At 41.7% G+C, this 24,255-nt stretch overlaps 2 protein-coding genes across 5 annotated transcripts in view; both read right to left on the bottom strand.

Annotated features, from left to right (window-relative positions):
• Positions 1 to 10,084: 10,084 nt before the first annotated feature.
• Positions 10,085 to 12,739, bottom strand: blcap (bladder cancer associated protein). Its single transcript, XM_074649751.1, has one exon. It carries the CDS (start codon positions 12,597 to 12,599, stop codon positions 12,336 to 12,338), a length of 264 nt encoding a protein of 87 aa, XP_074505852.1. The 5' UTR covers positions 12,600 to 12,739; the 3' UTR covers positions 10,085 to 12,335.
• Positions 12,740 to 19,861: 7,122 nt separating this feature from the next.
• The window catches only part of podxl2 (podocalyxin-like 2), a 36,253-nt gene continuing 31,859 nt past the window's right edge, over positions 19,862 to 24,255 (bottom strand). The window contains exons 14-15 of one of the 4 annotated variants that reach the window (XR_012595724.1): positions 22,209 to 24,255; positions 19,862 to 22,169 (exon numbers count right to left, since the gene is read on the bottom strand). The exon at positions 22,209 to 24,255 is cut by the window's right edge and continues 186 nt beyond it. The gene's annotated coding sequence lies outside the window, so the exon portion shown is untranslated. The other 3 variants (XR_012595726.1, XR_012595725.1, XM_074649737.1) reach the window with 3 other exon arrangements.

Raw genomic sequence — 24,255 nt, 5'->3', positions numbered from 1 at the left:
TTTATATGTCTCCATATAGGCCGTTTTCAAAGGGGTCCCTTGACCTCTGACCTCCAGATGTGTGAATGTAAATGGGTTCTATGGGTACCCACGAGTCTCCCCTTTACAGACATATCCACTTTATGATAATCACATGCAGTTTGGGGCAAGTCATAGTCAAGTCAGCACACTGACACACTGACAGCTGTTGCCCTCTGCTGGCTGGTTAAATCCCCTCTGAACAGAGGCAGCTGATGCACTCTACTGGCTCTTTAATTAGACTCAAGTTTGGGAACTTGGTCCCTGACCAGGGCTGGAAATTAGCATTAGCCACCAGTCAAATGCTGGTAAAATATGCAAGTGGCTGCTAGATTTGCTTCACTCACCAGCCAAAAAAAACCCAATGGTAATCTATGGAGCATCTGGTAGATTTTTGAATCCACCAGACACAGTGGCAGATGGACAAAAACGTTAATTTCCATCACTGGCCCTGACCTGAGGATGCTTTCACTGCCCACAGAATGGATTTGGCTGTGGTTAAACTGACCTGGGACCTCTCTGACTGGGACATTTAAGGAATGTTTGCGAGGTCAATAAAATGTCATGGGAAGAAGATGTTAGTCAGCCTTTTTGGAGTCAGATGAGGATTTCCTTCAGCCTTGATAGCTCCATACAGGTCAACTGTGCATCATGTTAGAAATGTGTTAGAACGATGCTCAGATCTCATCATTTGATCCTCACCATATTACAGGAAATAAAACAGGAGATCTAAATCCTAAACACCCCACGGCTCTCCTGTTGGAAAACCTTTCTTTCCAAATCCCAACCTCACGAGGGATGTTATAATGTATTACAGCAAGGGAAGACACTAATTGTCTGTCATTTCTTTAGATAATCAGTCACATTAGCTCCTAAATCGAAACCTTGAAAATGTTCAGAACAAGAACCAGAAAAGAACCAGAAAATGTTCTGCATGGTTAGTTTTATCTCCGTCCTGCAGGACCAGATGGTTCACAGGTTTATACAGACGATAACTGAAAGAAGGAAGAGACAATCAGAAAACAAAGCTTTTTAAAGTCATGTTTGTGTACGTTTTTAAACCATGTGATCTTTCAGAATAGATCTGACCTCTTAGTAAAACCTCATAGAGTTAAAGACTGAACACCGGTTCTTTGCATTTTGTTCAGTAGCCTATTACTGACAAACTGAGAGACGCCGAGGCTCCGGTAGTTCTGTTTAGTGGTTTTCTAGAGGCTGTTGCTAAAGCAGGATGTCCCCCAGGACTGTTTTTACAGTTTCATTGAAGGAAAAAGACAAGTCAAAGTAGTGAAAGTAGTGATGGAGGAGAGTGGAGCTGAGGGAGGTTTGGAAGAAAAGAGGAGAGGAAAGACAACAGGAGGGTAAAGAACATCAAGATGTCTCCAGCCATGTCTCCAGCTCTGTGGGCTGTATACCTCAGCACACTAAATAATGTTAGCATCATGCTCACCATGACAATGCTAACACGCTGATATTTAGCAGGTGTAATGTGTTAGCATGCTAACATTAGCTAATTAGCCCTAAACTCAAAGTCCAGCTGAGGCTGATGGGGATGTCTTTAGTTCTGAAAACCAAGTATTGGACAAATAAGTATTAAAGTATTTGACCTGATGGTGGCACTACATGAAAAGTAGTAAGTTTTACAGTTCATCCTGAGGGGAACATGAACGATGAACCACATTTCATGGCTAACCATCCAACAGTTGTCAAGATATTTCATCAAAAAACACAATTGTCAACCTCACCTCATGAAAGTGAAAGGGTTACAGAAGTCTGTAGGATTCATCTCCTGGGGATCATAAATGTCTGTACTGTACCAGGTTTCACAGCAATCCCTCTCTTTTGTTTCATGCACAGGTTTAACATGTTTATCAAGGAATTCACATGACTAGAAACTACGGCAAGCCGTTTTAATATTTAATAGCTAAGCTTGACTAGCTTGGCTATCTAGCTAAATATCTGTAATTCAGTTCTGACTATCCTAAATAACAGTTACAGATCTCTCAAACCTCATCATGACTAGTCAGAGTTGTTGTCATGACGTTGCTCATCAAGGCTTCTCATTGGATATCGGCCCAACAAAACATCTGTACAGTGTCAGCAGAAGCTTTTGTTAACTTTCGAATCTTTCTAACCGTAGTGAGGTAGACAACGAGCTACAAGCCCACGAGAGCTTTGTTCACTAGAGAGTCGTGCTAGAAATTTACAGCGTGTTGTAGAATTATTGTCTCCAGACACACTTTATAAACCCATACGGCTGCAGTGCAGCAGCCATAGTATGTTTGAATAGCTTCACCTCCCCTTGACATTAATGATGTCCCGGAGATCTATAGATCAATTTTGTGGGAAACTTTCAAAGCTTATATGCGTGGACATGCCATATCATATACCTCCAACCTGAATAAGATAGAAAAGGCAGAGTTAGCTGCAACAATTAATGACCCCCCCCCTTTCTGACGTAATTACAGATATCTGCAACGTCATTTCACCTAGTCACAACTCTATTCTAGATATCTGTAATTACATTCTGACGATCCCTAACTCCAGTAAGAGATAGCTACTAGCTGACTAGTCATAATTTAATTTCAGATATCTAAAAAAGGACAATGTAGATATCTACAATTGAGGGGAATTAAAGATATCTTGAACTGGAATTATGAATAGTCAGAATTCAGTTGCAGATATCCTCAATGTGAATTACAGATATCTGTAACTGAATTGTGGATATCTGTAATGACAAACCTCATACACATGACTGGCAAAAGTAGTTTGAATCGTACTGGTCAAAATGTAATTAGGGATATCTAGAATAAGAGTTTTGACTAGTCAAAATGACGTTGCAGATATCACTAATGAATATCCTGTCTAGCCATTAAATGTTGAAACGGCTCGCCATAAGAAACACCGGTTAACATTGTTTTGGGATAAAAAACACCAAAGTGGTGACTAGCATAAATAAATAGGACACATGTTTTTGTTGATGTGAACATCATAAAATTAAAAGGACGATTCCTACCATGTTAAAGAGCAGGGCAGTGGTGTAGTGCTGGCAGAAAACACATGTGGGCAGGTCTGTAAAGATAATGTGTTTTTCAAAGTCTAAAATCTAAATCTATGAAGGTGACACAAAAAAACTGCAAAGAAACTTGACTATTTCTTTATGTGAATCAATATTACTACCAGATCATGATCAGAGGCTTCACATAACAGGCTGAGATGTAACTTTACAGACATAAACAATCAAACCTGAACAAACAGCATCAACCTCACATGTCCCTGTAATGTTACAGACATAAACAATCAACCTCACATGTCTCTGTAACTATAGACATAAACAATCAACCTCACATGTCCCAGTAACGTTGCAGACATAAACAATCAACCTAACATGTCCCAGTAACATTACAGACATGAACATTCAACCTCACATGTCCCAGTAACGTTACAGACATAAACATTCAACCTCACATGTCCCTGTAACTATAGACATAAACAATCAACCTCACATGTCCCAGTAATGTTACAGACATAAACATTCAACCTCACATGTCCCTGTAACTATAGACATAAACAATCAACCTCACATGTCCCAGTAACGTTGCAGACATAAACAATCAACCTAACATGTCCCAGTAACGTTACAGACATGAACATTCAACCTCACATGTCCCAGTAACGTTACAGACATAAACAATCAACCTCACATGTCCCAGTAACGTTACAGACATAAACAATCAACCTCACATGTCCCAGTAATGTTACAGACATAAACAATCAACCTCACATGTCCCATTAATGTTACAGACATAAACAATCAACCTAACATGTCCCAGTAACGTTACAGACATGAACAATCAACCTAACATGTCCCAGTAACAGACATTAACAATCAACCTCACATGTCCCAGTAACAGACATAAACAATCAATCTCACATGTCCCAGTAACGTTACAGACATAAACAATCAACCTAACATGTCCCAGTAACATTACAGACATAAACAATCAACCTCTAGTGTCCCAGTAACGTTACAGACATAACCAATCAACCTCACATGTCCCAGTAACGTTGGGCTACCAGCAGAAAACATCACCACTATATTAAAGCCAACACACACTGACAAACAATACAACAACCTCAACACTGACCGCATCACATGCATTATTAATAACCAGCATATTTATTGTCTTTTAACTTATTGCCACAGCAGACATAAAGTAGAGTTTGATCTTAACATGGGCGGCTGGTTGGGGAGCTGCTGCCTGCTGACGGGGAGGTGAAGGTGGCTGGAGAGGAGCTGAATAAAATGATTTATTCCAAAAAAGAAAGTAAAAGAAATTCCAAGAAAGTTAGTAAAATAAAGTCAAGTTACATCCACGATGGAAAAACAGGGGACATTTCCCGATTTTATTTTGTGTTTCAGCTGCTCAGTGAAACAGGATTTGTGGCGGTAAAGCCGAGCTCGCCTCAGGTATTCATGGAGTTGTTTCGGTAGTAACCTGCTAGCTTCATTTAAGCTAACATTGCTTTTTTCCTCCTCCACTGGTGGTTTTATTTAAATCTCTTGCGACAGATATTTGCTTTGACTTGTTCATTATTTAACTAACTAGCTGCCATTTTTTGATTTCACCACAGAGTCGGAATATTTCTGATTTCCCCGCCCACACTGATATTCTAGACATCTAATTGGTCAACATATATGAGTGACATCTCAGAGAACAAATCATATTCACAACCGTCCTGGAGGAGGGTAGAGACATCTTTCTGGTCTTATCAGCTCTATATTATTGTAACTGGATGTTTATTGCTTACAGAAATGTGTAATTTTGAGACTTTATAGTGCCCTCATTTGCATTTTAATACTTACAAGAAAAGAAACGCTTGTGAGCATTAAAAGGACTTGACACACACTGTGACTGTTTTTTGTTTCTGTGCTGTAAAACATTTCTTTCCTTCAGTGGAAACACAACTACAACAAATACTACAACAAATACTACCATGAAGTGAAGATACATCTAAGAAATCTGAGGATATTTTCTCATTTCAACCAGGAAACACTTAACCTTTATGTCTACATATTTGTAAAGCTTCATCAATTATACAATTTAATCATTTTCTAGAATGTTTTTTATGCAGTTAGAGAAGTTAATGGCTCATATAAACTGGAGAAAAAAAGTTTGCAATGATGTCCAACTTGTAAGGATCATGCATTTGTGGGATGAGCAGCACAGCTGATTATGTGGGTAGCACCCAAGAAAAATTAGCCAAAATGCTCTGCCAATGGTAAACAGTGTATTCTCATAAGGCTACCAGGAAGCCTGCAATGACTGCCCTTCACCGTCAGGCCCATTTGCGCTGGTGTTGACAACACAGACAATGGAACCTGAACATGTGGGGCAATGTCATGTTCAGTGATGAGTCCAGGTTCTGTCTGCCAAAGTTGGATGGCAGGGTCAAAGTATGGAGACGACGCACAGAACGCTATGCTGACTGTTGAACCGATGGAGTAACAGCTTTTGGTGGGGGCAGTGTCATGGTGTGGGGCGGCATCTCCCTCACTGGCAAAACAATGCAGGGAGATATCAGGATGAGATTCTGCAGCCAGTGGCGATCCCATATCTCCACAATGTGGGACCTAACTTCATCCTCCAAGAAACAACGCTCGCCCCCACAGAGCCAGGGTTATCACAGACTACCTCCACAATGTGGGAGTAGAGAGAATGGAACGGCCTGTAAAGAGTCCAGACCTCAACCCAGTTGAACACTTGTGGGATCAGCTTGGGCGTGCTGTACGTGTTAGAGTGACCAACACAACCACGCTTGCTGACCGGCAACGAATCCTGGTTGAGGAATGGAACGCCATCCCACAGCAACGTGTGACCAGGTTGGTGACCAGCATGAGGAGGAGGTGCCAGGCTGTTGTGGCTGCGTATGGATCTTCCACCTCTACTGAGGCTCCTGACGGTGTATTAAATGAATAAAGTGTAAAATAGCCAATATGTCTTGTTTGTTCCTTGTTACTGATAGAGAGTTCAATCATCCAATCCACCAAACAACTCAAAACAAGAGTCAATACCAACAGGAGAATACACTGTTTACCATTGGCAGAGCATTTTGGCAAATTTTTCTTGGGCGCTACCCACATAATCAGCTGTGCTGCTCATCTCACAAATGCATGATCCTTACAAGTTGGACATCATTGTGAAGGTAAATAAACAGGCTTTCCAACCATGTAAAATACAATGCCAATTAGCATTGTAACAACAGAGAAATAATCCACCAAACACAAGTTTCCAAACTTTTTTTTCCCAGTTCATATACAGACGTAGGCAAAGTTGTTGGTAACGTTCCGTTAAAGAGAGAAAAACCCACAATGGTCACTGAAATAACTTGAAACTGACAAAAGTAATAATAAATAAAAATTCACTGAAAATTAACTAATGAAAATCAGATATTGTTTTTGAATTATGGTTCAGCAGAATCATTTAAAAAAACAAACTAATGAAACTGGCCTATACAAAAATGATGGTACTCTTAACTTAATATTTTGTTGCACAACCTTTTGAGGCAATCACTGCAATCAAGTGATTTCTGTAACTCTCAATGAGACTTCTGCACCTGTCGACAGGTATGTTGGCCCACTCCTCGTGAGCAAACTGCTCCAGCTGTCTCAGGTTTGAAGGGTGCCTTCTCTGAATGCATGTTTCAGCTCCTTCCACAGATGTTCAATAGGATTTAGATCAGGGCTCATAGAAGGCCACTTCAGAATAGTCCAATGTTTTGTTCTTAGCCATTCTTGGGTGTTTTTAGCTGTGTTTTGGGTCGTTATCCTGTTTGAGGACCCATGACCTGCAACTGAGACCAAGCTTTCTGACACTGGGCAGCACATTTCGCTCCAGAATGCCTTGATAGTCTTGAGATTTCATTGCACCCTGCACAGATTCAAGACACCCTGTGCCAGATGCAACAAAGCAGCCCCATAACATAACCGAGCCTCCTCCATGTTTCACATTAGGTACAGTGTTCTTTTCTTTGGATGCTTAATTTTTGCGTCTGTGAACATAGAGCTGATGTGACTTGCCAAAAAGCTCCAGTTTTGTCTCATCTGTCCAAAGGACATTCTCCCAGAAGCTTTGTGGCTTGTCAATATGCATTTTGGAAAATTCTAGTCTCGCTTTTTTATGATTTGGTGTCCTCCTGGGTCGTCTTCCATTAAGTCCACTTTGGCTCAAACAGTGACGGATGGTGCGATCTGACACTGATGTACCTTGACCTTGGAGTTCACCTCTAATCTCTTTGGAAGTTGTTCTGGGCTCTTTGGTTACCATTCGTATTATCCGTCTCTTCAATATGTCATCAATTTTCCCCTTGCGGCCACGTCCAGGGAGGTAGGCTACAGTCCCATGGACCTTAAACTTCTGAATAATATGTGCAGCTGTAGTCACAGGAACATCAAGCTGCTTGGAGATGGTCTTATAGCCTTTACCTTTAACATGAAGGTCTATAATGTTCTTTCTGATCTCCTGAGACAACTCTCTCCTTAGCTTTCTGTGGTCCATGTTCAGTGTGGTACACACCATGATGCCAAACAGCACAGTGACTACTTTTCACCCTTTAAATAGGCAGACTGACTGATTACAAGTTTGAAGATACCTGTGATGCTAATTACAGGACACACCTTAGTTTAATATGTCCCTATGGTCACATTATTTTACATCTTTTCTAGGGGTACCATCATTTTTGTCCTGGCCAGTTTCATTAGTTTGTTTTTTAAAATGATTCTGTTGAACCACAATTCAAAAACAATATCTGATTTTCATTAGTTCATTTTCAGTAAATTTTTATTTATTATTACTTTTGTCAGTTTCAAGTTATTTCAGTGACCATTGTGGGTTTTTCTCTCTTTAACGGAACGTTACCAACAACTTTGCCTACGTCTGTATATATATATATATAGCTCTGGAAAAAAATAAGAGACCACTTCAAAATGATCAGTTTCTCTGGTTTTACTATTTATTGGTATGTGTTTGAGTAAAATGAAATTTTTTGTTATATTCTATAAACTACTGACAACGTTTCTCCCAAATTTCAAATAAAAATATTGTCATTTAGAGCATTTATTTGCAGAAAATGACAACTGGTCAAAATAACAAAAAAGATGCAGTGTTTTCAGATCTGGAATAATGCAAAGAAAACAACTCCATATACATTTTTAAACAACAAAATACTAATGTTTTAACTTAGGAAGAGTTCAGAAATCGATATCTGGTGGAATAACCTTGATTTACAATCACAGCTTTCATGCGTCTTGGCATGCTCTCCACCAGTCTTTCACATTGCTGTTGGGTGACTTTATGCCACTCCTCAGCTGGGCTTTGTTTGAGGGCTTGTGACCATCCATCTTCCTCTTGATCACATTCCAGAGGTTTTCAATGGGATTCAGGTCTGGAGATTGGGCTGGCCATGACAGGGTCCTGATCTGGGGGTCCTTCATCTACACCTTCACTGACCTGGCGGTGTGGCATGGAGCATTGTCCTGCTGGAAAAAACACTCCTCAGAGTTGGGGAACATTGTCAGAGCACCAAAGAAGCAAAGAGCCAGGCTGAGGTTTGTACTTGGCTTGATTCACAAAGACAAATCTGCCCGATTCCAGCCTTGCTGAAGCACCCCCAGATCATCACCGATCCTCCACCAAATTTCACAGTAGGTGCGAGACACTGAGGCTTGTAGGCCTCTACAGGTCTCCGTCTAACCATTAGACGACCAGGTGTTGGGCAAAGCTGAAAATTGGACTCATCAGAGAAGATGACCTTACTCCAGTCCTCTATGGTCCAATCCTTATGGTCTTTTGCAAACCTCAGCCTGGCTCTTCTTTGCTTCCTTCTGCTCTGACAATGTTCCCCAACTCTGAGGAGTGTTTTTTCCAGCAGGACAATACTCCATGCCACACAGCCAGGTCAGTGAAGGTGTGGATGAAGGACCACCAGATCAGGACCCTGTCATGGCCAGCCCATTCTCCAGACCTGAATCCCATTGAAAACCTCTGGAATGTGATCAAGAGGAAGATGGATGGTCACAAGCCCTCAAACAAAGCCCAGCTGAGGAGTGGCATAAAGTCACCCAACAGCAATGTGAAAGACTGGTGGAGAGCATGCCAAGACGCATGAAAGCTGTGATTGTAAATCAAGGTTATTCCACCAGATATCGATTTCTGAACTCTTCCTAAGTTAAAACATTAGTATTTTGTTGTTTAAAAATGTATATGGAGTTGTTTTCTTTGCATTATTCCAGATCTGAAAACACTGCATCTTTTTTGTTATTTTGACCAGTTGTCATTTTCTGCAAATAAATGCTCTAAATGACAATATTTTTATTTGAAATTTGGGAGAAATGTTGTCAGTAGTTTATAGAATAAAACTAAAATGGTCATTTTACTCAAACACATACCAATAAATAGTAAAACCAGAGAAACTGATAATTTTGAAGTGGTCTCTTAATTTTTTCCAGAGCTGTATATATATATATTTATTTATATATACATATATACATATATATATATATATATATATATGTATATATATATATATACATACATATATACATATGTATATATGTATATATATACATATATATATATATATATATAAAGCTTTATCAATTATACAATACAATAATCATTTTCTAGAACTGCATAAAAATATTCCAGAACATAATTAAAGTATATATATATATAAAGTCCTATGGTGACCTCTAGGACAATAGCCTCATGAAACTTTACAGCCACAAACTAGAGACCTAGAGCATTCAGAGGATGGATGGATCAAACTAGAGACCTGGAGCATTCAGAGGATGGATGGATCAGACTGGAGACCTAGAGCATTCAGAGGATGGATGGATCAGACTGGAGACCTAGAGCATTCAGAGGATGGATGAATGCTACTGACATCTACTGTTGACCTGCTATCTCCCCCTAAAGACCCCCTGGATCCCCCTAAAAAAGACTAGAACGGCTCTATTGTGGGTCTCAGAGGGTTAAAGATAAACAGAATACCGAGTTTGACACAGTTTAACACGTTGAGAGGAAAAACTTTATTTAAATTAAAACCAAAGCAATGATGTAGCGGTGAGCATGTTCAGCACTGCGACAGGAGGCCACACACACACACAGATAGGTACACAGTATAAACACCGTAGCTTGTGTCTGACAGCTAAACCAAACACTTACAGCAGCGACACACGAGGGAACTGTGACAGCGTTAGTGATCACCATTAACTTGTCAGTGATTGACACCGTTTCTGTATTACTTATTAATACTGAAAATACTGACCATCTACTGTTATGTCACCTTGTGTATCGCCACTTTTTACGCTTATCAGCATGTCATGATCACAAAAAAAAAAACACATATCGCACAGAACACAAATATTCTTTCATCCACCCGTCACACATCCAGATTATTCGACCCTTTGGAAACGTTCAGCATTTTGTTTTAATTCATTAAAATGTGTGTGTGGAAAAAAATAATAATAACAGCAACCCATGCACAAGAAAAACAAAAAACAGTTGAGATGGTGAATCTGGCGGCCGGGCACATTCACTCTGAGGTGAGAGGAGGAAGAGGAGAAGAGGAAGACGAGGAGAGGGGCAACTGCAGAGCACAGTGGGTAATAACAACAGGACTCAGCATTATAACACCTTCTGAGGTGTGTCTGTGTGGCGATGTGGCAGAGGAGGAATTATTCACAGCATACTTACTGATTGTCCAGAGTCTGAGTGCTCTCCTGGTTGAGGACAGCGTTAAGCTCGACATACACTGTATGATTATAGAAATGTTGTGCAACCACTTCTCCTACTGTATGAGTAGATCATTTGCGATGTAAAGCCAAAGCTCAAGATTTATGTGCTCACACTCTACGCTGTACTGCCGTTCTGACTGTTGACAGTTGTCAATAAAGATTGGTTTGAAAGCTCCGAGGCAGGTAAAGTTTGTTTGCTAGCAGAGGTCTGTACGGGTCACAATGCTAACAAGGCAGAAACGTGCTGCCTTGATCATCTTAGCCATCCTGTTTGCTGAAACGTCTAATAAAAGAGGTGGCATATGTTATATGGACTCGCTATAGCGAGGATGACGTGGACAGTGTGGCTTGCCTATTTTGCAGAGAGAATTGGAGGTAAGCTAGCTACGTTTTACTAGCTATATCTATTGTAGCCGACATTGTTATCTTGATAGCTACGCTCTGATTACTGTCAAAAGAAGAGAAAAAAGGCTCTGACGTTGGTGAATCAGCTGCTCTGCTTCAACTGTGTGAGAGCCTGTAGACGGACGACCAAAACTTCTAACATGTCAGAAATTCATCCGACTTTCTGACGGCCGGTCTGTAGGAATTAATCTGTCCTCGGTCCCCCCCGTACACTGCACGGCAAACGACGCCCGACGAAGCTGAAATTCGGTCCGACTCTAAAATTAGTCGTGCGGCTAAAAATTCTGGCCAGAAATGGGCTAGAATCATACAGTGTATAACCAGCTTAACGTGTGCAGAGCCAAAGTGGTGACAGAGTTCGGTCAGGGTGGACTGTGAAAGGCATGTTGCCCCTCGTTTCTCTAGAGCTGGGGGGCAAACATGTCAAGATGCCAACTATTCTGTAACACTGGTGTCTAAAGTTATGGGTATGAGACTGAGAAGCAAACACGGCTGCCAGTGAAACATCTGCAGCTTTCAGCGGGGTTGTGTGAATGTTGGCAGTTTGAGGTGAAGAGTATTTTCATTCTAAAATGACGACCCAACAGGTTTCTAGAGAAAATAACGTCTCTGTTGCGCAGTGTTGGAAGTAAACAAGCCAGAAAGGAACCAGAATACTGAAACACAGTGGTCACTTCAGGCTGACGTCACCTGTGGTGGATGAACTGTCTAATTGTCATTTAAATGCTGGAATGAAAAGTTAGTGAAATTCTTCCTCAAGTGGACACACGTCCTTCCCTTAGTGTTTCAGGTGTGGATGCCCCCCCTTCCCCTCCTGTTACATAAAGGTTTACATAGTGTCTACTCCTCTCCTCCTACCACCTCAGATTCAAGTCTGTCTTTCTTTACAGCATGGCCAAACAGCCCCCCATAATCCTCCCGAACTGGCTCTCCTCCTCCTCAGTACCGCCTTTGGCCGAGCGCTCGCTTTATTTGCGGTATTCCCCTCCAGCAGTGCTTCCTCTACACCACCTGTCCCTTCTTACAGCATGGCAGAATTATTCTCCAGCAATGCCTCGTCACCCTTCTCACCCCCCACTCCCCCTTTTCGATATATCTCCCCCCTTTTTCTCTCCTAGGTCCCAACAATCGCTGGGTCGTGGGCGGCGTCCGGCAGCGAGGCGTCCTGGCAGTGGTAGAGGAAGCAGTTGCCCCAGCAGCTGTAGCAGATGAGAAAGAGGGCAGCGAGGAAAACCAAGGCACAGATGGTGCAGGGCTTCCTCTCCAGCAGGAAGCTGAGCAGGTAGAAGCCCATGAACATGGAATGGTTGAACCACAGCGCCGGGTTCAGCGGCTTGGGGATGAGCAGCACAGGAAGTAGCCACTGTAGGCAATACATGGTCTCTTTGTAATGAAGCGCGTTGGCAGAGGGTCTCTGAGGGGCTGCGGCTCAATCCCGGCTTGTTGAAGGTCTCTGAAGGAGGAGGATGTGGGGGTAAAGATGTGGGGGAGGCGTCCTACCCGACAGAGCTGGGATGATGATGGAGGAACAGGTCAAAGAAGCCAGACGTTGCTGTCGTCAGGTCATCCCTGGAGACAGCAGAGGACACAGAAGGGAAAAGACTGAGGCTTTTAAATCCAAACATCTGTAAAGTCTGACCAACTAAGGCTGAAACTATTAGTTTCATCAATTAATCTGCCTTTTAGCTTATCAATTAACGAGTGGGTGCCAGAAAATAGTGAAAATGCCACAATTTCCAAAAGTCGAGAGGGATGACATTATATTCAATTTACTGTCATATACACACGTAGGCAAAATTGTTGGTACCCTTCCGTTAAAGAAAGAAAAACCCACAATAGTCACTGAAATAACTTGAAACTGACAAAAGTAATAATAAATAAAAATTCACTGAAAATTAACTAATGAAAATCAGATATTGCTTTTGAATTGTGGTTCAACAGAATCATTTTAAAAAACAAACTAATGAAACTGGTCTGGACAAAAATGATGGTACCCGTAGAAAAGATGTAAAATAATTTGACCATAGGGACATATTAAACTAAGGTGTGTCCTGTAATTAGCATCACAGGTGTCTTCAAACTTGTAATCAGTCAGTCTGCCTATTTAAAGGGTGAAAAGTAGTCACTGTGCTGTTTGGTATCATGGTGTGTACCACACTGAACATGGACCACAGAAAGCTAAGGAGAGAGTTGTCTCGGGAGGTTAGAAGGACAATTATAGACAAGCATGTTAAAGGTAAAGGCTATAAGACCATCTCCAAGCAGCTTGATGTTCCTGTGACTACAGCTGCACATATTATTCAGAAGTTTAAGGTCCACGGGACTGTAGCCAACCTCCCTGGACGTGGCCGCAAGAGGAAAATTGATGACAAATCGAAGAGACGGATAATACGAATGGTAACCAAAGAGCCTAGAACAACTTCCAAAGAGATTAGAGGTGAACTCCAAGGTCAAGGTACATCAGTGTCAGATCGCACCATCCGTCGCTGTTTGAGCCAAAGTAGACTTAATGGAAGACGACCGAGGAGGACGCAAATCATAAAAAAGCGAGACTGGAATTTGCCAAAATGCATATTGACAAGCCACAAAGCTTCTGGGAGAATGTCCTTTGGACAGATGAGACAAAACTGGAGCTTTTTGGCAAGTCACATCAGCTCTATGTTCACAGACGCAAAAATTAAGCATACAAAGAAAAGAACACTGTACCTAATGTGAAACATGGAGGAGGCTTGGTTATGTTCTGGGGCTGCTTTGCTGCATCTGGCACAGGGTGTCTTGAATCTGTGCCGGGTACAATGAAAATCTGAACACAATCAAGGCATTCTGGAGCGAAATGTGCTGCCCAGTGTCAGAAAGCTTGGTCTCAGTTGCAGGTCATGGGTCCTCAAACAGGATAATGACCCAAAACACACAGCTAAAAACACCCAAGAATGGCTAAGAACAAAATATTGGACTATTCTGAAGTGGCCTTCTATGAGCCCGGATCTAAATCCTATTGAACATCTGTGGAAGGAGCTGAAACATGCATTCGGAGAAGGCACCCTTCAAACCTGAGACAGCTAGAGCAGTTTGCTCACGAGGAGTGGGCCAAAATACCTGTCGACAGGTGCAGAAGTCTCATTGAGAGTTACAGAAATCACTCGATTGAAGTGATTGCCTCGAAAGGTTGTACAACTAAATATTAAGTTACGGGTACCATCATTTTTGTCCAGGCCAGTTTCATTAGTTTGTTTTTTTAAAATGATTCTGTTGAACCACAATTCAAAAGCAATATCTGATTTTCATTAGTTAATTTTCAGTGAATTTTTATTTATTATTACTTTTGTCAGTTTCAAGTTATTTCAGTGACCATTGTGGGTTTTTCTTTCTTTAACGGAAGGGTACCAACAATTTTGCCTACGTGTGTATGACAAAGAAAAGGAGCGAATTCTCACAAGTGAGAAAAAAAAATAAAAATTATTGTCATACCATGTCTTCTAGGGCTTTGGGAAATTTGTTAAGGGCCTTCTTTCTTTTTAAAATGTATTTTTTGACATTTCATGGACCAAAAAAATTCATCAAATAATCGATAATTCGAGCAGTTATTAGTTGCACCCCTGTTTCATTAACACTTTTTACACATGTATAGTTTCCAGCTTGGCAAGAGAGGACCAACATTTCATTCAGCTCTATATTTATATGAACAAAAGACAACTTTCATTTGAGCTCACAGCATTAGAGTTTCCCTCCTCACCTGCCTTTCATGCAACATTAGTATGAACACTATTCTAGGAGCCACTCCTTTAATAGCTCCACGTGGCAGCAGACTGCTGTGTATTTATAGACTCTTACATTAAAGGATAGAGCTCACCTGACATGATGCAAGTCAGTCTGGGTAATATGAGGCGTGTCAGTGCTTACTGTGTGGTTTGGCAGCTACAGTAAATTCCACACAAGAACCCAGATGTGACTAATCAGAGCCCAGCCCATGTTCATGACTCCCACAAGTTCACTAACTATTGACTTGAGCTAGTTCCTTGTAAGGGCCTGATACAGTAGCTTAGCATCTCAGCTAACGTGAACTAGCTACGCACTATGCAACCCCATGCTGTTATAGGAAGATGTGACGGCTCATATAACAGTTTAGAACCACATGAATGAATCAGAAGAAAGTGATTTTAACTTTAGTCTGAGATGAACGCTAAACAGCTTGTTATCAGATGGATGAAGGACAGAAGTCAGTTAGCATTCACTCTCTGATGTTTACATCCCTCTGAAACACGATCACGTTGCTCTAACTAACCCGTCTCAGTCTTAACTAGTTCACTAGCTAACGTTAGGTTACAATGGCAAACATTCAGCTGTAGCTGGTTAACTCTAGATGTGTTGTAAGGTTACAGTAAACAGCTGGGGAGGTTGGTTTAATCACTTTAAGTATGGAAGTGAACTGATCTGATCTAGTGGACTGATCTGATCTAGTGGACTGATGGATCAGTCTGATGCTGGTTGACAGAGAGCCCATTCCGCCATGTATGTATGGACAGACGGAGGTTTAAAACTGAACATCATTCACTAATCTACCAGTTTAACTGTTGACACACTGGGACTCAATCAAACGCATCATGACACGTCAACTAATTTTAACATTTAAAACGGTCTCATGTCCACAGAGAGCCCTGACAGTGAGCTAGCAGGTCTAACAGTGGACCGTTTGAGGACTAAATCATTGTGCACGCTGCTTTGTGACATTAAATATGTAACTTCACAGTTCAGTGAATGTAAACATCACGTGTTCTACGTTATAAGCCAGGCTGCTGTAAACCGACAGCTGGGGATCAACATCTCCTCCATAGACCGGAGAACAGCCAGGACCGGAGGCTAGACAACGGTAGCTAGCTAAGCTACCGTTAGCTAGAGAAAGCGAAGCCTCCGCGGCTGTGTAGTAGTTAACGTTCCCAGCTCTGTGTCGCAGCAGCTCTCACAGGTAGACGTGTTGAGGTGTGTTTCAGAGAGCCGGGCTCTGAGTCTGAATGTATTAGTAGAGTAAAGTGCACCAACCTGACGTGTTTCGGGTTCATTCTCAGCAGAGAGCTGATCCATCAACATCAACATCATCTGACTCCACCACTCACTGCGTACCTAGCATGCTAGCTAGCACAGCAGCTAACAAGCATTAGCGATGGATAGCTTAAAGGACCCCTGGTGCAAAGCTGAGGCCGAGTAGACCGTGGCCTGCCTGAATACATTTAACTTCACCTAGCACGGTTTATCCTATAAATACATCCTAATTATTATTATGAATTATTACTATTATTATTATTACTATTATTATTATTATTATTATTATTATTATTATTATTATTAATAACAATAATAATAATATAATGACACCAATAATAATGGGCTATTAAATCAAATTGACTGGACTCAAATAATTATATAAACTGGAAAAACAAAGTTCGGAAACTTGGGTTTGGTTGATTATTTCTCTGTTGTTACAATATTAATGGTCATTGTATTTTACATTGTTGGAAAGCCTGTTTATTTACCTTCGCAATGATGTCCAACTTGTAAGGATCATGCATTTGTGGGATGAGCAGCACAGCTGATTATGTGGGTAGCGCCCAAGAATAATTTGCCAAAATGCTTCGTCAATGGTAAACAGTGTATTCTCCTGTTGGTATTGACTCTTGTTTTGAGTTGTTTTGTGGATTGGATGATTGAACTCTCTATCAGTAACAAGGAACAAACAAGACATATTGGTTATTTTACACTTTATTCATTTAACACACCGTCAGGAGCCTCAGTAGCGGTGGAAGATCCATACGCAGCCACAACAGCCTGGCACCTCCTCCTCATGCTGGTCACCAACCTGGTCACATGTTTCTGTGGGATGGCGTTCCATTCCTCAACCAGGATTGGTTGCAGGTCAGCCAACGTGGTTGTGTTGGTCACTCTAACACGTACAGCACGCCCAAGCTGATCCCACAAGTGTTGAATTGGGTTGAGGTCTGGACTCTTGGCAGGCCGTTCCATTCTCTCTACTCCCACATTGTGGAGGTAGTCTGTGATAACCCTGGCTCTGTGGGGGGGAGCGTTGTTTCTTGGAGGATGAAGTTAGGTCCCAGATTGTGGAGATATTAGATCGCCACTGGCTGCAGAATCTCATCCCGATATCTCACTGCATTGAGATGGCCTTCAATGATGACAAGCCTTGTTTTGCCAGTGAGGGAGATGCCCCGCCACACCATGACACTGCCCCCACCAAAAGCTCATCGGTTCAACAATCAGCATAGCGTTCTCCATGTTGTCATCATACTTTGACCCTGCCATCCAACTTTGGCAGACAGAACCTGGACTCATCACTGAACATGACATTCCCCCACATGTTCAGGTTCCATTGTCTGTGTTGTTGACACCAGCACAAATGGGCCTGAAAGTGAAGGGCAGTCATTGCAGGCTTCCTGGTAGCGTTATGAGAATACATTGTTTACCATTGGCAGAGCATTTTGGCAAATTTTTCTTGGGCGCTACCCACATAATCAGCTGTGCTGCTCATCCCACAAATGCATGATCCTTACAAGTTGGACATCATTTGCGAAGGTAAATAAACAGGCTTTCCAACGATGTAAAATACAATGACCATTAGCATTGTAACAACAGAGAAATAATCCACCAAACACAAGTTTCCGAACTTTGTTTTTCCAGTATATATAATTATATGTACATCAGTGGAGGCTGGTCCATAGAGGCAGAGGAAGTTGCTCCACTATTTTTTGAGAGGTAAGAGGGAGATCAAAATGAAAATAAACCATTACCAAATCTCAGTATCATTTATAAAATATTTTTCTCTCTTCTTTAGAAAAAACCCATTATTTAATCCATTCTAATTAAAATGCCTCAACAGCGACCCCACAGGGCAGAGAGGAAAGGGCAGTCTGTGTGTGTGTGAAATGGTTGTGGTCACGTGAAGGGAGGACGGGGACCCTCTGTCCTCCCTTGGGGCAGGACATCTCCTATCAACTCAATGCATTTAATTTTTTTCATGCTTGTCTGTGATTGGCCAATATACGTCAAATGAGCTGGTTACTAATCAACAACCAGCAGACTACATGATTGACAGCGGGTTGGTCGAACAATTATTTCCAAATGTCATCTTCAATTCTCTACCGCTGTATGTATGTGAGTGGGACAAACTAGCAGTAAGGCAATAGGTCAATACAGTAGCATGTTAGCTAACACAGCTAGCTTGTTGTAGTAGCCCTGAATGACTGTAAACTAGCGGAGAATGGATTTGGACTTGAGGGGCGCGGCAGCAGCAGGACACCGCCGGGGAGAGAATGGAGAGCTCTGCTCTGCTGGCGCCGGCCTCGGGCCCCGCTGCCTCAGCTGTCCGGGTTGGACTGACGGCCGAACTAGGGCGGGACTACCGGGCGACCGCCAGTCTCCCGGCTCGACGTGCGCTTCTGTACTCCGCGCACCCCGGACTGGATCCCGGGCGACAGACCGCTGCACGTTCTGCACGGCGTGGAAGGTGTTCCCACTGTAATGTACTGGGACGTACACACTAAGTTTATCCCCATCCAGAGACTGCAGTGATTGTTTATTAGAAATCTTGTAAGTCGTTGTTTTACTGCTTAATAAGAAAGTAGAGATAAGCCCACCCAGCTGACTCCCCAGTAGGATCAATATGTTTCTCACCACATCATCACAATAATAATAGAGCCATAACTGTCCTTTTTCAAAGACATGTTGTCTATTCCAGATGTCCTGGCATATTGGAACTTGTTTGCAAATTATATATAGACTGTTGGAGGAAGGTCTGGATTCTTCTTCATAAATACCTAATAGTGAATAAGGTTAAGGAAGTGTCCTTCACAATTATTAATAAATATTACCCTGTCAGTCACTACATGCAGAAATAAAAAAAAAGACAAAGCCCTTTGCAGATTTGTCATTGATCATATCTTTGAAGACATTATTATGGGAAAATGTGTTTTGTTTATTCAAAATCCCCAAAACAATATCTCTCATAATAAATTGACATGTTTACTTTTGATTCAGACAAGACCGTAGGCTCTGAAACTGCCGAAGAGCTCTGAAACCGATGAACGGCTCTGAAACCGACGAAGAGCTCTGAAACCGATGAACGGCTCTGAAACCGACGAAGAGCTCTGAAACTGACGAACGGCTCTGAAACCGTGACACCTTTCAGCATATTCTTCATTAGACTTCATGAATTATTTCTTGCTGTGTAATCAACAGTGGTAGAAACAGAAGAAGTATTCACATCTTTTACTTAAGTAAAAATAAAAATACTCCATCACAAGTAAAACTTTACATTCAAAATATTACTTAAGTAAATGTGCAGGAGTATCGATAGAAAAAAAATGTAAAGTAATGCAGAAAACTGCCCGGTTAAAGTGTTAAACATTCTTATATATTATTGCATTTTTATTAACGATGCATTAAATAGCATTTAACTGTTGTACCGTAGAAGGTGACAAAACCGGTCATTTTATATACTCATTGTTGATTTGGGCATTTTCATGGAAAAAGATAGAATATCATGTGCTGTAAATCGCCCATCGATTCATTTATTTTTTACACTCCATCCAGATAGTTCAGGGTTGCGGAAGCAATAAGTTACAAAAACAAAAATCACATTTTCTCCAAACTTTATTTCTCACATTTAACTTATTACACAGACAACCAAAAGAGTCAGACAGGATGTGATCAAAATGCATATAAATATACATCTGTAAAATAAATGAACATAAATAAATATAAACGAAAGGGATTGATGAATAAAAACTCAACAAAATGTTTGACAAAAACCTGGAAACCAGGAAACTAACGTCTCTTTACAAACAAAGGCTCACTTGTTTTCTGCCCACACGTGAGGCTGCTATCAGATTCTGAAAAGGAAAAAAACATCTGAGAAAACAAATTTAAATGATCAGAATCTTATATTGTTATATTGGTGTGCTGAAAGCTACATGCTGATCTATTCTGTCTTCCAGTGGAGGACAAGAGGACTGCTGTCTTGTGCTCTCAGAAACAGATAATCTACATCGCAGGGAGTCATTCAGGACAGAGGCTGTGAGTTCCTGCATGTCCTGAACGCTCCATAAATCCTGTTTAGCTGACAAAGTGCATATAAATGAGCGTAGTTTATAGTGAAGCCATACAGTGTTGTTACATTGAGAGAAGTCAGAGTAAACGAGCTGAAACATACAGGAGGCAACATCTTGATGAAATGCAGATGGGCAGTACTACCTGTAACAGGAACGGAGAGATGAACCGAATCATCGTTAAGACAAATCAATGTGAATAAAAGTGAACAAACACAACGTTGAACAGAGCTGATATCAACTGTCTGTCTCCATTCCAGTTAACCGAGTCGTCTTACTGACAGAAATATCTCAAATGATTTCTGTCCGTCTGATGTGGGACATTAATGGATGTTCTGTTTGGTAACTAGCCGCTATTTTATTAATGGTACCCTGACCTTTTCAAGTCCAGTACAAGGTATGACCATGGTGACTTGGACATGATCGCAATGACTCGAGCATGACACAGGCATGATCATAGTGACTCGGACATGTTCTTTGCAAGTGACTCGGACATGACCGTAGTGATTCAGACATGACCGTAGTGATTCAGACATGACCGTAGTGACTTGGACATGACCATAGTGACTCGGACATGACCGTAGTGACTCGGACATGATCGTAGTGATTCAGACATGACCGTAGTGACTCGGACATGATCGTAGTGATTCAGACACGACCGTTGTGACTTGGACATGATCGTAGTGACTCAAACATGACTGTAGTGACTCGGACATGTCCGTAGTGATTCAAACGTGACTCAAAAATTACTGTTGTGACTCGTACATGTCCGTAGTGACTCGAACGTGATTCAGACATGACCGTCGTGACTCGGACATGACAGTAGTGACTCGGACATGACCGTAGTGATCAAGTCATGACCGTAATGACTCGAACGTGACTGTAGGGACTCGGACATGACCGTAGTGATTCAAATGTGACTCAAACATGACCATAGTGACTCGAACATGACTCAAACATGTCCGTAATGACTCAAATGTGACTCAAACATGACTGAAGTGACTCGGACATGACCGTTGTGACTTGCTCATGATCAAAGCGAATCCAATGTGACCATAGTGACTCGGACTTAAACATTTAACATTGAAACATCGAAGACTTGGGGCTCGTCTTGGACTTGGAGTTTGGTGACTCGACTCCAACACTGTAACTAGTTACATTGTCATGCTTTTGGCCTCTAAATGTTGCCCATGTGTCATGGCGTCAAGAGTTAGCCCGCAGCGTACAGCAGCCATTCCAGCACTAGTATAAAAAGCATATTAGGCTAACAGGACGAACGTATAGAATCACATGACTGATCGTCAGCAGCTACAACCATTCAATGGAATAACTGTTTATACATTTAACATGACGCAGCAGCTCAATGGTGATCGTCACGGTTTCCAAGAGGAATCAATAAAGTGCCAAAACCTCCATTTTAAAGTAGCTACAGGCTGATGTGGAGGAGAAGCTAAGAGGAGTCGCTGTTGTCTTTGAAACCGCTGAATGGCTCTGAAACCGATGAACGGCTCTGAAATGATTTATGGCTCTGAAACCAATGAAGAGCTCTGAAAATGATGAACGGCTCTGAAACCGATGAACGGCTCTAAAACCAACGAAGGGCTCTGAAATGATGAACGGCTCTGAAACCGCCGAAGAGCTCTGAAAATGATGAACGGCTCTGAAACCGACGAAGAGCTCTGAAACCGACGAACGGCTCTGAAATGATGAACGGCTCTGAAACCGACGAAGAGATCTGAAAATGATGAACGGCTCTGAAACCGACGAAGAGCTCTGAAACCGACGAACGGCTCTGAAATGATTAACGACTCTGAAACCGACGAAGAGCTCTGAAACTGACGAACGGCTCTGAAACTGATGAACTGCTCTAAAACCGACGAATGGCTCTGAAATGATGAATGGCTCTGAAACCGACGAAGAGCTCTGAAACCGATGAACGGCTCTGAAACGATGAACGGCTCTGAAACCGATGAACGGCTCTGAAACGATGAACGGCTCTGAAACCGATGAATGGCTCTGAAACGATGAACGGCTCTGAAACCGATGAACGGCTCTGAAATGATGAACGGCTCTGAAACCGACGAAGAGCTCTGAAACCGGTGAACGGCTCTGAAACCGACGAAGAGCTTTGAAACCGACGAACGGCTCTGAAACCGATGAACGGCTCTGAAACCGTGACACCTTCCAGCATATTCTTCATTAGACTTCATGAATTATTTCTTGCTGTGTAATCAACAGTGGTAGAAACAGAAGAAGTATTCACATCTTTTACTTAAGTAAAAATAAAAATACTCCATCACAAGTAAAACCTTACATTCAAAATATTACTTAAGTAAATGTGCAGGAGTATCGATAGAAAAAATGTAAAGTAATGCAGAAAACTGCCCGGTTAAAGTGTTAGACATTCTTATGCATTATATTATTGCATTATTATTAACGATGCATTAAATAGCATTTAACCGTTGTACTGTAGAAGGTGACAAAACAGGTCATTTTAAATACTTTATATACTGTTGTTTCATCTACAGTATATTAATGCCTTATTAATTTGTACGGTCATCAAATGTTTTGTATGTAAAATATTAATTTGTACAGTAACTATAGCTTTCAGATAAATGTAGTTGAGTATTCAATATAAAGTAGCACAAAAACTAAAGTACCACAAAGTTGTACTTTGGTACAATATTTTTGTACTTAGTAACCCTGTTTGTCAAAGTAAACAACGTCTTCTTGGGTATTCCACCTACTGTCAGCCTGGGATCCGTCCCAGCTGCCCGATCCGGTCTGCACATGTGCGGGCGCTCCTACCCAGTACCCCTACTCTGCCTCTGATTGGCTACTGGCTTCTAAAGCTAAATGCTAACCGTAGGTAGCCTAGCTATGATGCTAACCGGAGCTTCATAGCTGCCGTGGCTGAGGTTAGCCATTCCGAACACCGCTATGTTGTTTCATCATTAACTTCACTTCTGCGAATTTTTTAAAAATCAACTATGTGGATTTTCAATATTGTCAGTTTTGCGAAAACTGATTGACTTTTTCGTTGAGATGAAAAGCTAGCTCGCGCCTGTGAAGATTGTCAGTCACGCTGAAATAACCCGCTCTGAAAAAATTCTCAGAAGTGAATTAAATGCTGAAACACCATCGTGGTGTTCGGACCAGGTAGCCTGCCTTCACAGCTGCCGTGGTTGAGTCTCCTCGGCCACGGCAGCTCTGAAGCTCCGAAGCTCCGGTTAGCATCACAGCTAGGTTACCTATCGTTAGCGTTTAGCTTTAGAAGCCAGTAGCCAATCAGAGGCAGAGTAGGGGTGGGACTTCCCACAAGGTATACTGGGTAGGCGCGGATCAGGTACTGACACTGGTAAATGTTTGTTATTTTAGTTTCCTGCTGCTGGTGGAGCCGTTTTGTCAAAGAATCTGAATTAATATGACAAAAAGCTCCTTTACATTCAAACGTTAACGGTGGGAAAAAGGTGCTTCATGTTATGGTGTTGTCACTAGTTTCATGTTGTATTTTGTGGTGCAGAAAGCTAAAAACATAAGTCACACTAAACACATGGTGACGTCATGGAACATTAAAAACAAGGAGATGCTTTGTTTCAGAAGGTGGACGTCGTCACGAGATCGGAGAGTTTATCGTCTTTCAATGAATTCAAATGCGAAGCGTATAGACGCTGATGTCAGCGACTCCTCCTGCTCACCTCCTCCCAGCATCAACCTGACCCGACAACACACCTGTCACTCATCACACCTGTCACTCAACACACCTGTCACTCATCACACCTGTCACTCATCACACATGTCACTCAACACACCTGTCACTCATCACACATGTCACTCAACACACCTGTCACTCATCACTCCTGTCACTCAGGCTTTACACCTTTAACTCCCATCAACTACTTTTACTGTTCTCTCTCTTTG

This window comes from Sebastes fasciatus, chromosome 1, assembly GCF_043250625.1.
Source record: "Sebastes fasciatus isolate fSebFas1 chromosome 1, fSebFas1.pri, whole genome shotgun sequence".
Lineage (NCBI taxonomy): Eukaryota > Metazoa > Chordata > Actinopteri > Perciformes > Sebastidae > Sebastes > Sebastes fasciatus.
Note: the sequence above shows the minus strand (reverse complement) of the source record. Positions and strands in the feature narration are given on the sequence as shown.